Source organism: Colletotrichum fioriniae, assembly GCF_027942845.1.
Source record: "Colletotrichum fioriniae strain IMI 355084 chromosome Unknown scaffold_3, whole genome shotgun sequence".
NCBI classification, from domain to species: Eukaryota; Fungi; Ascomycota; class Sordariomycetes; order Glomerellales; family Glomerellaceae; genus Colletotrichum; species Colletotrichum fioriniae.
Genome location: NW_027076839.1, coordinates 3,110,420 through 3,126,058, shown reverse-complemented (window position 1 = coordinate 3,126,058; position 15,639 = coordinate 3,110,420). Strand labels below are relative to the sequence as shown.

The 15,639-nt window shown below is 54.6% G+C and overlaps 4 protein-coding genes across 4 annotated transcripts; 2 read left to right on the top strand and 2 right to left on the bottom strand.

The window, feature by feature from the left end:
• Positions 1–483: 483 nt before the first annotated feature.
• Positions 484–4,630, top strand: N0V96_003733 (uncharacterized protein; the record flags this gene model as incomplete). The annotated part of the gene is made up of 3 exons (XM_065756929.1): positions 484–983; positions 2,157–2,754; positions 2,825–4,630. The coding sequence occupies 3 exons, from the start codon at positions 484–486 to the stop codon at positions 4,628–4,630; spliced, it is 2,904 nt and encodes a 967-aa protein (XP_065614696.1).
• A 523-nt stretch (positions 4,631–5,153) lies between these two features.
• On the bottom strand, positions 5,154–6,377 carry ERG20 (Farnesyl pyrophosphate synthetase; the record flags this gene model as incomplete). Its single annotated transcript, XM_053190614.1, has 2 exons — positions 5,154–6,077; positions 6,258–6,377. 2 exons carry the CDS (start codon positions 6,375–6,377, stop codon positions 5,154–5,156), a joined length of 1,044 nt encoding a protein of 347 aa, XP_053052023.1.
• Positions 6,378–7,277: 900 nt separating this feature from the next.
• Positions 7,278–9,482, top strand: cut23 (Anaphase-promoting complex subunit 8; the record flags this gene model as incomplete). Its single annotated transcript, XM_065756928.1, has 3 exons — positions 7,278–7,375; positions 7,437–8,000; positions 8,066–9,482. 3 exons carry the CDS (start codon positions 7,278–7,280, stop codon positions 9,480–9,482), a joined length of 2,079 nt encoding a protein of 692 aa, XP_065614695.1.
• Positions 9,483–11,101: 1,619 nt separating this feature from the next.
• N0V96_003730 (uncharacterized protein) lies at positions 11,102–11,924 on the bottom strand (the record flags this gene model as incomplete). The annotated part of the gene is made up of 3 exons (XM_053190616.1): positions 11,102–11,610; positions 11,669–11,738; positions 11,805–11,924. 3 exons carry the CDS (start codon positions 11,922–11,924, stop codon positions 11,102–11,104), a joined length of 699 nt encoding a protein of 232 aa, XP_053052025.1.
• Between the last annotated feature and the right edge of the window lie 3,715 nt (positions 11,925–15,639).

Genomic DNA, 15,639 nt, shown 5'->3' with positions numbered 1-15,639 from the left:
TTGTCGGGACGGGCCACCAGCCCTATCAATCTCACCCTTCGTTATCTATCACCTGCAGAGAGATCTGCAGGGTCCTGGGGCAGCACCGCAGCAGCAGTCAGAGGAAAGGGGAAATAAGGGCAAAGGCTGCAAGATAACGTTCAAGTGTTCCCTGCTGGGCTGGGGCGATCAGCTCGGGGGGTTCCAAGGTTCCAGCGGACTGGGCCGCAGCCGCACGACGCCGTTGCCGCTACCATCGACGCCATCGGACGAGAAAATCCGGGGTTCTGATTTCAAGACCCTGTCTACCATCGCATCGCATCGTATCGCATCGGGCGAACGGTTTAAGGGACAGGATAGCGACGACGACGAAGGCGACACTGCCGAGGAAGAGAAGGGGAAACGAACTCTGGAAACGAAATAACACAATCACTTGACACACAAATCGCGCATCCACACCCACCCACACCCACAATGGAAGGGTTTCCGCGTATTAATCGCACCATGTCGGCAGGCCCAGGGCCACCGAAATCACCTGCGCCGCATCCACCCCGACGAGGCCAGAGCGTCACCGCCGGGAGGCTCACGCGGTACAGGAGCGTGCGGGAGCACAAGAGTGTGCTGGACTTTGGACGCAACTGGCGGGACTGGGAGGTGGATATTTTCCAGGACGACGAGACGACATCCAATGCAACAACAGAGACGGGAACCGCGACGAGCATTGCACTGGGTCTAGGCATTGGAATTGCTGTGGATGAAGAGGAGGGAGCTGTTGGTGGTGTTGATGATGGTCAGGCATCGGTCTCGTCGCCGTATCGTCATGATCAGTATCAGCAGCAGCAGCAGCAGCAGCAAACCCCAGCTTCATCGTTAAGGAGAAGGCGCACGGCGCCGTTGCTGTCGACGCCGGTGCCGCAGACACCGTCGGGAGCACCACAGTTGACGATGCAATGGCAATGGCCCGATCTCATGGCCGGTACCGGCATCAGCGACGCCTCGTCTCCGTTTGATTTCGAGAATTCTCCGATCAGTGGTGGTCGTTGTGCAACAACGGGAGAAGGAGAAGGCCAAGGAGGAGGGCGTAGTGCGAGTTATTATTGTCGTGGGGGTGGTGGAATTGGCACTGATATTGGCAGTACTGGTGTTGGAGATGGTGCGGTTGGCGGTGGAAAAAGAATGGTGGTCCCAGCCCCTCCCGAATCCCCCGTGCGGTTCAGCTACCCCAATCGACGGCGACCAACCAAGACGGCCCCCAAGGCGGATCTCGACGACAGCTGGAGCCCCTTGCATGGAAGCTCGTCTCCTCCTTTTTTTTCTTCTTCGCCGCCTTCTCTGTCTCCAAAGTCCCCTACTACGACGACTACGGATACCAGGTCCTCTCCTCCTGCAGGCGGCGGTCGTGCCAGTGGTGTTATTACTGGTGCAACAACAGACGCATGCGGCCCTTATGGCCCCAGACCCCCAAGCGAACCGGGTTCCCTATTCTCCCTAGCGCCATCCTATTCCGGGTCCACGTCCCCAGCCCCAGGGGTTCCAGGGGTTTCCTCCACTCAGGCCGCCCCTTTGTACGCCCTGGGCCCCTGTCCTCCGGCCCCGTCTGCAGGATCAGCGTTATTACCACCAGCATCAGCGTCAGCTGCTGATGCGTCTGCGTCTGCGTCTGCGTCTGCGTCTGCGTCTGCGTCTCCTGCTTCTTGGTCTGCGGCACCGAAACCGAACCTCCTCGGGCTTGTACCACAACCACCAACATCGCTGACGACAGTACCTCCTACACCACCACGACTACCCAGTGCCACAGTCCCAGCAGTCCCAGTCGTCCGCGCATTTGCACTTGCGCCTGCATCTGCGCCAGCGCCAGGAGAAGGATCCCAAGGAACGGCACCACTTGAACCAATTACACCACCGCCGCCAGTACCGCATCACCCTCCTCCTCCTCCTCCACCTCCACCACAACACTCACTTTCACATCCAACACAACCATCTCCTCCTGGATTAGGACTGGGACTACTTCCGTTGCCCTACCCGGCACAAGGCCAAGCCAAAGCCCAAGCCCAAGCACATCATACCCGAGCACGCGACCTCGTCCCGCCTCCCGGTCCCCATCTGCGCCCTCGTTCGCACAATCCAATCTTGGTTTCTTCCCACTCGTCATGCGCCGACCTGAAGCTCGCTGCCAGGGCTGAACACGCTCGCTCTCAAATCATCACCAAGCTCGCTCTCCAACCCGAGTCCCATAACAATCACGACTACACCAATACCAACAAGGAGGACCTCATCCGCAGCAATAACCCCCACTGGGACCAGCAAGTTGCCCGTCAAGAGGAAGATCGACAGCGCCGGCGCCACCAACAACACCAGCAATTGCTCGCCCAGGAAGAAGAAGAGCACCGACGTCGCAAGGAACAGGAAGAGGAGGACACTGCTCGCTGGGCCGAAGAGGTTGCTCGTCTTGAAGCAGAGACCGATCGCATCTTGGCAGACCAAAAGGCAAAGGACCTCGCAAGACTCCAGGCTCAATTGGCCGCCGTACCTGACGCACCAGCCTCCCGTGTCCGGAGCCCCATTGTCGACAAGTTCACCTTCTTCTTGAGAAAGGGTCGCAAGACCGAACCTGCGAATACTCTCACAAAACCTCCCTCTCAATATTTTCAACCCCTCACCCTCGATCACAGGCCCGTCAGTGTCATGGATCCCTCCCGCTTTATACAAGCCGGTGGCGGCGGCATTGTCCCCCAGACAGATGCCCCAACCTCTGCTAGCAATGCTGGAGAACGAGTTAGTCCTTCCCGCACTCTGGCCATGCATGACCTTGATCTTCATCTTTTTGCTAATGCTCTTCTCATAGCGAGTGACGATACGCTGCATGCAGTCGTCAATCAGTCTTCCCGTCACCCCCGATACTACCCCGAGTGAAATTCTATACTCGGCCGCCAACCTCATGACCCACAACATCAACCCGCAAACCAGTGTCGTGCTCGAGTGCTACTTTGCTTTTGGCCTGGAGCGTCGCCTGAGACGCTATGAGCCTGTGGCTCTTGTGATGAACTCTTGGGACCGCGATACGCAGCACTGTCTACTCATCGTACCGGGTGAATCCACGGACAAGAATCCCGACCTAAACCTCGAAGGTGTGCCCCGCACTATCGATCCGCCCCCAGGTCTGATCAACTTCGCGCTATACCACTCTCAGCGGCCCGGTAAATGGAACAAACGCTACCTCACGCTCTTGGAGACTGGGCAAATGTTTTCGGCCAAAAAGAAGGATGCCAAACTTTCGGACAAAGATGCCGTCTCGCTCTGCCATCTATCCGATTTTGACCTGTATACAGTCACCGAAAAGGACATGTTGAAGCAGATCAGAGCTCCAAAGAAGAATTGCTTTGCGGTCAAGAGTCAACAGAAATCAACAGTCTTCCAAAATACGGAAAACTTCATCCACTTCTTCGCCACGGATGATGCCAGGCTCGCGGAAGATTTCCAAAAAGTCATCCAAGGGTGGCGTAGTTGGTACATTGCAAACAAGATTGTCGATCTGAACAAGAAGAAATCATCTTCACACGGCAGCAGTGCGAGAAGCGGAACGAAAACGGGCGGTGGTAGTCTTACACGAAGCGGCACCTTGCACCGGCCCCGGGCATCCGCCGACGAGACGCCATACACCATTGGAACTTTCTCACCGCTCTTGGACATGAACAGTTTCGAGAAACCGATTGACGATTTTGGGAAGGAATTGGATAATAAGCCGACGGCCCGACACGCAGACCATCATCCTACACCCAGACATACCCAGTCCCAAAAGGTTGTCTCTCGATCCAGGACAACGCCGAACCTGTCGCAGCCTCACACAAGGAGGCTCATCGATCCCTTTGCCAAGGACGAGTTCAAATCCGGCGGTCTGTTGGGCCAAGCTTACGAGGGGCGCAAGCAGCAAGCAGAGAAGGCTGCTCTCACTGCAGACCATCAACAATACGCAGTCGAGAGTCCATTTACCGGGGGGCACTCGCTACTAGGTCAGTTTCCAGAACACGAAAACAACGGGATGCCGCAGAGACGAGGCACGGTGCGTTCGTCTCGTCCCACGGCGACAGACCCCATGCCTCAGCCGCGGAGTCGATCACGGCCTCCTGCCGCACGTCCGACCACCTCATCGCGTCCCAAGACATCAGATGGCGGGTCATCTTCAGGAAAACGAGAGATGCCGCAACCTCTTGTCGACCTCACGCCCAAGGTGCCCGATTTACCCTCAGCCTGGCGAGACGGCCAAGGTCGTGGTGTGCGTGTTCCTACCGGAAAGCCCCTGATCGAGATGGCGACGGGCCTGGAACTACCAGACGGGCACCTGGGACCGCAGCTGCCAACCGTCACACGCATGGGCACGGCAAAGGCGTACCCTCCCCAGCGCATGGCGTCGCAGTCGGCTGCTTCGAGACCGAGGAGTCGGTCCACAGCAGGCGGCGGTGCCGTACGTCGCGTGGTTTCCAACGAGCAGCAGCCTCCAATGCCCTCCATGCCGAGACGATCGTCAAGAAGAGACGACGAGGACGTTCCGCTCATCAACTTTGTGGAACGCGAGAGGGGTCGTGATACGAGGCCTCGCATGTCGCAGGGCATGTCGCAAGGTCTCGGGCGGAGTGGTACCGTCAGGCACTGAGGAATGACGAAAGCGGATGGCGGCGGTCCGCTGAAGATTCAAAGGGGCCACCAACATTGTAAGACCAAGAGAAAGAAGAACAAGTGGGAAGCGGATCTTGCAGTGAACGCGATTTAGGCGCATAGGGAGATGTCATTTAACATGTAAGATACCCGGATGTTGACGCGACTAGCATGTCGGTTTGCAACAAAAAGCTTTTGGAGAGGGAACCCAAAAAAGACGTCATATTTCGTTTTGTCTAGTCATCTTATTTACCGGACTAGGCTGTCTTTTAGTCAGTATCATTTTTCCTTTGTTATCTCCTAATACGGAAACTTTTTTTCCTTCATACTTTCTAATAGTCCTATTGTTTGAGTTGGTGTCATCATCGTCAATCAATTGGACTCTGGTATCTATCCTCTTTCTCTAATTGGTTTTTTTTCTCGGCTCCATTTGTGCCACATGCAGAAATCCATGATGCCCGCCAAACACAAACACGCGCCCCATCTGGATTAGTAACTATACTTCCTGGTTTGGGAAGTGTTTATTTGGAGCGCTTGTAGATCTTAGCCAAGAAGATTTCAAAGATGCCCTTCTTGAGGCCCTCGCTCTCGTCAATGTTGTTAATCATGTCCTTGATCTCGCCGGCGCGCTTCTCCTCGAACTCCTCGAAGCGGCGCTTGAGTTCCATGTCGTCAAAGAGCTTCTTGATGACGGCCTCCTTGGCCTTGTCCTTTTGGCCGTAGTTGTCCTCGAGGATCTTGCGCTGCTCGGGGGTGGCGATGGCGAGGGCCTGGTTTACGAGCCAGCTGCACTTGTTGTCCATGATGTCGGTGCCGATCTTGCCAATGTGCTCGGGCAGACCGAAATTGTCGAGGTAGTCGTCCTGGATCTGGAAGTACTCGCCGAGGGGGATGAGGATGTCCTCGGCCTGCTTGAGGTTCTTTGGGGTGGCGATGTTGAGGCAGTGGAGGGCGAGGGCGACGGGGAGGTAGAAGGAGTAGTAGGCCGTCTTGTAGACGACGATGAAGCGATACTTTTCCATGGAGAAGTTGTCGAGGTTAACTTTCTCTTCGGGGGCGGTGAGGAGGTCGCAGAGCTGGCCGAGCTCGGTCTGGAAGGTGACTTCGTGGAAGAGCTCGAGGAGGTCGACGTAGGAGGCGTGCTCGCGGAAGAACTTCTTGAGGAGGGTGTAAATTGCGGCCTCGAGCATGAAGGCGTCGTTGATGGCGACCATGCCGACCCCTTCGTGGCGGTACCAGCAGGGCTTGCCGCGGCGGGTGATGGAGCTGTCCATGATGTCGTCCGAGACGAGGAAGAAGGCCTGGAGGAGCTCCGTCATCCAGCCGAGGGTGGCGGCTTGGAAGTACTCTTCCTCGGAGAGGGGCTTGTCGAGGAGGAGAGAGACGGAGTCGGGGACCGACATGCCACGGTTGCATTTTCCGCCGAGGGTGTTGATTTCGAGACTCTGTTTGGCGCAAAAAGAAAGCTGTTAATCTTTTGATGTTCTTTTTGAATTGGTAGTTGCCTCCGTTTTCGGGAGATCCACTGCCACATGCGCTCACACACAGCCTCAGATTGAGTCGAGGTGGTCGCGGTAACGGTAGTGACTCTGGGATTGTCGGGGACGGTGTAGCAAAATGCTTGCCTTCTTGTACCACGCCAGCTCCTCCTTGGGAAGCTTATATTTTTGCGCGTGCTCGAGGAGGACCTCCTCGAGCTTGGGGAAGACCGACTCGAACTCGGTGAGGGTAGTCTTCTTGGCCATCTTGTTCTGAAATTTGCGGTGTGGTTTGAGGCCGGCTCGGCGGGGTGGCTGGATTGGATTGGGGGTAAGGCGGTTGCAACGGTCTTTAGAGGCGTTCAAAGTTAGTGAGGAGAGCGAAAACGAAGTAGAGGTATCGTGGGGAAGAGGGGAGAGAGGGAAAGGAAGAAGCAAGGAGACAAAGGTGGACGAACAATGGCAGCGCGAGAGGGAGGAAGAGGGAGACAAGAGAGGATGGTTGGGAAATTTACTTACTAGGCAGGTTTGCGATAGCAATCCGAAATTAATGCGCCCGCGTCAAATTACCTTAGAGCCAACTCGTACAAGATGAGAAAGAAAGTGTACCCCTCATCCGATCTTCAGTTGCTATTTTGGCAGGCGGTGGAGGGGGCGATTTCCTAGACGGTCCCTGATGTCGCCGGGATAAGTGGGGTCTCGGGATGACAGGCCACCCACAACATCCAATTGACTTCCGCCCAAAGACCATGGCGGGGTCCTCAATTACCTACGCCTGCCAAAGTTTATTGGATTGGTTCCCCTCGCTGCGTTGCTCACCGTGGCGGTCAGGTATACCGTAGGTCACTTTAGCGTCGTCGCGCCCGTCGCGTGGTGGGAATCCTTGGGTGGACCGCTTCCTTTTCTGCCGTTAAGCTTTACTACGTCAGGACAAGGAAACACAACACTCGCATCGCCAACTCCAGCAACCCTGCATCTCTGTATCTCGTCTCGCAGCCCTCACTTTACGCCTTAAAGCTGTAGACAGTGAATTCTAGAAGCCATTGTTCTGTACCTTAGCTAAAGGCGCTCAATTGGACGTTGCTTCGATTCACTTCCATACGAATTGGAACCCGTGCGACGACAAGACGACCCAGCTATTGGCCCTCTGGCCGAGGATGCGCAGAGATGTCACTCAACGAGAATGAGCTGTCGCAGCTCCGCGAGTCTCTGCAGGATGCCGTCGTCAAGTGCTCCGAGCGGTGCCTGTACTCCTCTGCGAAATGGCAAGCTCCCTCAAGGACCCTGCCCGAGAGAGAGAGACCTCACGGCTGACCTCGATCCCAGGGCCGCAGAGCTTCTCAACGCCATACCCGAGCCTTCGAACCATGCCGACCCCGCCGATACTGATGCACAGTACATCCCGACGGTCTTCACCGTGAACGCCGACCCCGAGGAAGCCCTCCTCGAAGCCAAAGAGATCAACAAATACCTCCTCGCCAAGACCCTTTTCGACTCAAGGGAGTTTGACCGCTGCGCCGCCGTCTTCCTGCCCGATTCTGTGCTGTCCGGTGTTCTGAGCTCCAACGCGGATGGACCATCGGGGGCGTCCAAGGGGAAGTCAAAGTCAAAGACGAGAGGGGACGCCGAGACGACGAGGGCAGCCGGCGGCAGCAGCACCGAGCTGCCCCGGCTCAGTCAGAAGAGCTTGTTCCTCGCCCTGTACGCAAAGTTCATGTCTGGGGAGAAGCGCAAAGACGAGGATTCGGAGATGGTCATGGGACCCCAAGACCTGGGCAACATCGTCAATAAGCAATTGAATGCCGTAAGCCGGTTCCTCAGCGACTGGTTCGACGAGCGGACGACGGACGATGGGGATATCCTCGGCAGCCAGGGGTGGCTTGAGTACCTGTGAGTAGGCGGCATATCTTTCTTTCCTCTCATCTCTTCGCGTACAGCTGCTTACCGTGGATAAGATACGGCATGGTTCTCGCAAAGGAGAAGAACGAGGACAAGGCGATGGACTACTTTGTGCGAAGCGTCCACTTATACCCTATGAACTGGGGCTGCTGGCTGGGAAATGACCCAACTCATCTCCCGGATAGACGATGTAAGTCTTTGGCTCGGTTCATATGCCCCAGGGGCCAGACAACGCTGACGAGCGCACAGTTGAGTCGGATTGCCGAGCACCTCCCGCAAAACATCTTGTCCTTCATCTGGCATCTCTACACCTCGCTCGAGCTCTACCAGGCTACACCCGAGCTCGCCAACTCGTTGGATTCACTACTCGGAATTTTCCCAAACTCGTCCTTCCTTCTCACATGCAACGCCATGCTGTCATATCATTCGAAAGACCTCGTTGCTGCTGAACAACATTTTAGTCGATTGCTGTCGCTCCACCCCCACCGACTAGAGTCACTAGATCACTACTCCAACATTCTCTATGTCATGAATCTGAGGCCAAAACTTGCGTTCCTTGCGCACCTCTGCTCGAGCATCGACAAGTTCCGGCCAGAGTCTTGTGTAGTGGTGGGCAACTACTACTCACTGTTATCCATGCACGAAAAGGCAGTGCAATACTTCCGCCGAGCGCTGACCCTCGACCGAACATGCTTGTCAGCATGGACACTCATGGGCCATGAGTACGTGGAGCTGAAAAATACCCACGCCGCAATAGAATCGTATCGACGCGCCGTTGATGTCAATCGCCGGGACTACCGAGCTTGGTACGGCCTTGGCCAGACGTACGAAATGTTGGAAATGCACACCTACAGTCTATGGTATTACAAAAAGGCAGCCGGGCTGAGGCCCTGGGATGGAAAGATGTGGCTTGCCGTCGGATCGTGTCTGCAAAAGATGGGCCGCGATCAGGATGGTATCAAGGCGCTAAAGAGAGCTTTGCTAGCAGACGCATATTACGACGTTGGAAGCAGCTTCGGAAGCGGAGGGGACTTGCTCAACGGCCGAGGCGCGACGGGTCACCTGGATCCGGAGCTGCTTTTCCAGATTGCAAGCATGTACGACCAGCTCGGCGAAGAAGAGGAATCAAAAGCCTACATGGAACTTTGTCTCGCTCAAGAGGGCGGAGAAGCCGCGGACAATGTCTTAAACGAATCGATCGCCATCCACAATGACTCACCAGGCGCATCTGACGACGAAGGTAATGGTGATGGCCGCAAAGAGGGCGGGAATGAGGGAACTGGTGTCACGGCATCGACGAGCAAAGCGCGAATGTGGCTCGCGAAGCACGCCATGCGAACGGCGGACTACAAGACGGCCAATCGACTGGGGACTGAATTGACACAAGATGGCTTCGAGGTTGAGGAGGCCAAGGCTTTGGTGAGAGAGGCCAGGGTGCGCATTAGAAATGCGGAGCTGGGCATCAGTCCCTGAGTCCGGCAGTAAACGCCGCACGGCGAATCGGCTTGATTCGGAGGAAGTACGCATACGACTGGCGGGCAACACGCCATGAGGGTTCGGTCACACCACATATTGATGTCACCGCATATTTATGTCTACCGGGCGCTCACAGACAGATGAGGCGAAGAAAAGGGAGTGCTGATGGACTCGGCGTATGATGATTGTTCAAGTATCCGGGCGTAAAATAATGAGATACCACATGGCCTCGGGAACCTACGACGTTGCAACTCTTCAAGTGTCGTGAATCTCACCAGAAACCCTAAGAACTAAAGCTATCCTCATGTTTGTAAGTACAAGCGAGGTAGGTAGGTTTATACTACCTCACACAATCGCAAGACCAAATCCGGCGCCGGCCCCGCGACTCCCCCCGCCTCTACGTTTCCCCCTCTGTATCTGACTTCCCTTCGCCCATATAAAGACCGCAAGACCTCCAGATGGATAGCTTCAAGATTGGGCCCCAAATACCCTTACCCACGCTACCCACAACGGTTCGTCAAAGCCACGCATAGAACCTCGGGTCACCCACCGCATTAGACGTTGAACGAGGCAAGCGGAAAACAGAGATATCAAGACCAAGCAATCGGCAAAGAAGGCGGGCGGGGGGATCGGGTTGGGGGTTAAAAGGCGGAATACGAGAACACCCACCCCGCCAGCCCGTTGAACCCCTACCCAGCCACATTTACGATTACGCCAAACGCCCGCTCGTACCTAGACGATTGACGTACGAAGTAAGCTTCTTCCCCATGGGCTACGAACCTCGTGTTTGGCTCTTTTTGCCGCGGGGGGTGTGGTGCGGAATACGAAGAGCGTGCATGAGGGGGGGCTGTGGAGGGGCAGAGGGGACACAAAAAACCTCAACTACTTCTGATCTGACCTCTGGCCTCTGATTAATCATTACCCCATTCCGCAAGATACGGAGCGCTATCTTTTTATGCTTCTCTATGGCGCAGCAGAGATTCTGCCTTTCTGGACCACGAGGCGCGGGTTCCTTATTGCTGGAGAAGCTTCTTCGTTGTGTATGTGTGTGTGTGTGGTCCGCGGCTTGCTTTTGGTTGAGCCACAATCGCAGTTCAATAGGTATGTAGGTCATGGTGTGAGGGTGTTGTGTATGCAGTCAGCTGCGAGCTGTCTTCAATTATTGATTCTTGGCAGACATGAAGACTGCAGTGTTCACTGCGGCGGCTCTTATCATGTCTTTATCGACCTATCACCTATCGGAGGGGAAAAGTCGAGCTTCGAGGTATGCTTTCTTGTAAGGGTCGTTTCTTGGTTGCACAACTTATATGGTGAGTACTTTCATTTTCTAAACTATGATTATCATTATTCTCGTAAGGACTGTATGTAACCCAATATGGCAAAACACTCCCTAACTCCCGACAATTGACTGCCGTTGTGTCCTAAACCTCCAAAGTTGCCATAGGGTATCGTAAAAAAAAAAGCAAAGATGATTATCCGGTGTATTCACCTCTTCCCACTTTTGCCGGCCGTAAATGAAGGTGATGAAAGTTAAAGTGCAATTCGTCAGAAATACTCCATTCCAAAGGAAACCCCCTCTGCTCGCCTTGGATAGTTCCCAAATCCATTGACTGAGATCAAATCAGGAGAGCGAATAGGACAGCAACCAAAGCCGCGCCGGCACCGGCTTCAAGCATTCCAGCCGCGTTGGCGGGAACCGTGACGGGCCTGGTGGTCGTTGGTCCGACGGGCGTGTTGGTGGGGAGGTTGGTGACGGGAGTGATGGGGGTAACGTGGGTAGTACTGGCGATGATGGTCTCGGCGGGCGGCGTGATCACAATCACGACGGTCGAGGTGCTGTTGGGGTGGTGGTGATGGTGCTCGGTGGGTTTGGGCGGCTTGGGCGTCTCCTCCGAGTGAGTCGGGTGCTCCGTAGGCTTGGGAGGTTTGGGGGTGTGCTCGATCACGGTGGTGTTGTGGTAGGTGGGCTTGGGAGGCGGGGTGTGCTTGGTGGTCTTGATCGTCTTGATCGTCGTGCTGGTGATCTCTGACGGGCAAGACGTGGTGTTGACGACGGGCGGTGGGTAAATCGTCTTGGTCGTGGTGTACGGCGGGGGTTGTCTGGTGGTAATGGTGCAAGGACAGTCTGTTCTTCAAGTTAGTACTGTAGTCTATCAAAAGTCGATTGAGTCTCGTCAACCTACTCGTGATGGTAAGTGTCGTTGCCGTGGTCGCCGTGTAAGTCACGTTTTGGTGAACAAAGGTAGTGGGCGACTTGGATTCATGTTAGCTCCGCATTCTAGTCTCTTGTATCAAGTCTTCGCCGTTCAGAGAACTTACAGGACAGTATGTCTCATAGGCCGTGGTCACCACCGTCGTGTAAGCGGTGCTGATATCAGTCCCCCAAGCCTGCGCATAGGCTGCGAGCCCCGCTGCAGACAGCAGCTGGATGAACTTCATCGTAAACTGGAAGCGAGTGTCTCTGATTCAAGCGAAGGTATATTTGCCACAGGCACGCTGCAAGTTGAGCCAAGATAAGAGGCGGATGTGTAAGGTCTAAACGATGATATTCAGAACGGTAGAACACAGCCAAGCCAGGCGATCGCTTCCCTTATGTATCGCGGGGGCGGAATGTTATTTCTGCGTGAATAGATTCATCGTGCAGAAGAATGCTTTGGAACCGGTGCTTACACGGCATGGGATGTTTGCCTCGCCGTGAAAATGATGTTGCCGGGCATCGCCGCCCTTGCTCAGTCGGGCGTATCGTTGCCCGCCTTCCAACCCCGAATTCGGTCCTTTGCGTCTCGATTCTGATGGACAGCTGGTGCTGATGACTGTACGCACCTTGCAGGTGGCGCGCATCGCCGTGCCAGATGTGGCCATGAGGCAGGAATGTGACTCCGTCCCGGCGGGGTGGACGATGAAGATACGAGAAAGTCCTGCCTTGTCATGCTTAGTCGGGAATGGCGCCATCGCTTTGGTTGGCAGAACAGTAGAGATGGGTTGAATGTTTGGTTCTCGAACCTATCTTCCTATTGGACCTGTCACTTTATTGAAATCGTTCTGGGTAAGTGACCATGCAATGGTAGGGGTCTAGCGGTGACAGCTCGTGTCATCAACCACCATGCCTCCAGTTTTGGATGCGCATCGTGCAAACCCGGTTGGTAATGTCTCCGGATGACAGCTTCGACGCCGGGAGCTTCGCATCTATCAAAAAAGCTGCAAAGTAAGAGACTTTACAGAAGAAAGTTGCCTCGTGTTCGCCTCTGTGGCCTGGCCGCAAAAACCATGCTGCCCGCCGATTCGTCAATAACATATTCGTCTTTGGCAGGAGAGCTCGGTTGATTCAACAATTAGCCTCGTGATTTGACTGAGGCCAATCGAACAGATGGGAACGCCGCAGCAGATGAGGCTGTGTATGACGCTTTGGAATGTATGTGAATCTCTAAATAGACGAGCGGACTGACACTCTAAAAATGTGAAAAGGAAGAACGCCATTTGCGCTTGCGTAGATGGCTTTCTGAGCAGTCCAGCAGACGCCCAGCACTCGTAGCTGACTTCTACGAGGAATTCTCGGGATGCTCCTTCAGTGCGAGTCACGCCTCGGGGCATATCTCGAATATCCTGGATATTATAAACGAGGCTTGATTGAGGCTCTACAGAACGGCCGACCTGCAGTCAGATTCTTGCAATTTTGCGTCAAGGAAGAGAAACGAGACTGCTGACGAGAACAGTGAGAGAGACGAATCTGCAAGTGTTAGAGTCAGCACCAACACAGCTTCCATGTCCTCGTCAGGCCGCGCCCATTGCTGCTGTAGCTGTAGAAGCAAAACCACTTGGCTTGCAGATTGTCATATCGCATCATGCTTGCTGCCTGTGTGCCAAACAGTCCCGCGCGCCGGTCTCTGGATGATTAGAGTCAAGCATTAATATCAGCCCCAAACCAGCCCTGACAACGACAGCCGGGTAAATTCGTGCTTAATATTTGGTGAAATCGATGTCCGCAAAACGCGCTCCAAAGGATCCAAGTGATAGGGCAGCTGTCAGAGCAGCGGCAGACGCGACCGGTGCTCGCCATTTCCAGAGTGAGAGTGCCAACGTTCCTGCAGACTTGGTTCAGAGATGGCGACCTGAAGCAGGGAAGTGCCCCTCCACCAAACAGTTACAATCTTGCGGGGAATCCTGCTTTCAAAGTCGGCCTCTGTCACGTTCTCGCTTCAAGGTTCAAGGTTCATGGTGTTAACGGTCGTCGGCGCCAAGTTTCTTTTTTGCAAGTAAGGAACAGTTTCGGGTCTAACGGAATGGCCACGGACAGACCTCGGTCGCGAAGTTCTTCGCCGTTGCGACACCGGTGACGCGCGAGGTGGATAGGCGAGCGGGCAAGACATCCACAACCAAGAAGACCCGACGTGAAAGGTTTTCTTCCCCGGCAGTTCGTGTGGTTGGAGTGAAGTTTGCGACCACTTCTTGGTATCCGTAGATGGCAAACTGGGATCGGCTGTGGGAATAGCCTGCGGGGGAAGAGGAGCTCTAGGGCCAACATAAGGCAGAGGGCGGGGGATTTGATGGGCACAATGAGGTCACAGCTTATCCCCGGCCTCGTCTTCGTAATAATGAAGAGCTTTTCGGCAAGCTCATGCGACACCGAATCCGCTTCCAAGGCTGGCCGGATAGATGGTGATGCTGCTTGGGGGCTGCTGCTAGGATAATCTGACGCCAGAAATCCAGATTGCGGTGTTCCACCAACAGAACTTGAACGGGGATCCGGTGGAGAAGGATTCCGGCGATGATGGTGTGAGGGAATTCCGACATCAGATGTCCAAGGCCAGAAGCCAGTTAGCAACTGGCTGAGAAATCAGTTGGCAAGCCAGGGCGCAAACGGAAGGTAAAGCAAGGTGAAGAGTCTGAAGAGATTAGAGAACTAGGATGGGTCAGTAAGAAGCACCAAGTACCGTACTGTCGAAGAGGAATGTTCCAACTCCCGTCTCGGTGCCGTGGTCACCTTAGGCGTAACCGAGTTCCGTTCCATCGACGGTTCCTGCATTGGACAGAACTTTGCTGAAAATGGGCCCGCAGGAGCCCCGTTCTCGAACGGACCTGCCTTCCGTTTAGGGCTGGCTTGGCATCCGACGGTTGGTGTAGCGAGATACGTACCGATTACCAAGCATGCGGCCTGCGCTCCGGCTTCCACGAACGTAGCAGCCCAAGGCTCGATTACCCTACACAGTCAAGTTACCTTAGTAAGTAGTCGTGGCAGTCGAGACTGGAGTACTTTTCATTGTTAGCAGCCACGACTTCACGAGCCATCGCTGCAGCCTGCAGGCTCTTCATCACAAGTACGTACTGTACAGTATTCCTTCCGCGGTTCCTGCCTTGGGTGCGAGCTGTCCGGAAAGTGAGCGATGATCAGTGGAACCGGCTGCGGTCGAGAACGGCCCCGTCCCAATGATCATCTCAACGGGCCGCCAAGGATATGCGACATGCCAATGCAACCATTACAGACGAGCCCAGACAATGGAAACAATGGGCAGCGGCACCGAGCAGCAAAAGCTTGCTTCCTCGTTGCTTACCACTCGGCCATGGTATCCCAGGAGCAAGCACGTGTGTCCGTTACTGCCCGAGGCCAAGTCGGGGAAAGATGCTCCAGTGGATAGACAACACAGACGAGCAACCCGATCTGACGGTAAAGAGAGATTTGCAGTACATCTCTCACCTTAACCTACACCTTAGATATCACCTTAATCTGCCTCCTTGCTACCTACACTACCTTGTAGTCTCCAGCCTTATACTCTGTAAGCTATGGGCAATTATTCAGTCCGATTATTCAATATTGGCTATTATGAATTGGCAATTTCTTCTACTCTACTTCTCCATCTCATGTCTCCTTGTATCGAGTACCTCGGTACTATTAGTCAACAAGGTCCATGGCTGAATGGATAACTCGGCGATACTTGAGTCGTCAACTGCGGTCGCAAGTCGTAACATGTTGGTGGCGTTGGGCCTACGCAGTAGGCTGCGTTGCCCTGCAGGCCTGAGGCACTACGGTCCCTACGGATGACTTAGGCTGAGGTAGAAGCCAATTACCGGAAAGAAACTTTTGAAAAAAAAAATCAGAAAGTTCCAATTGATTGAACCTGATACTTCAGGCCATCAAAATATGCAGGCACTGACAGCA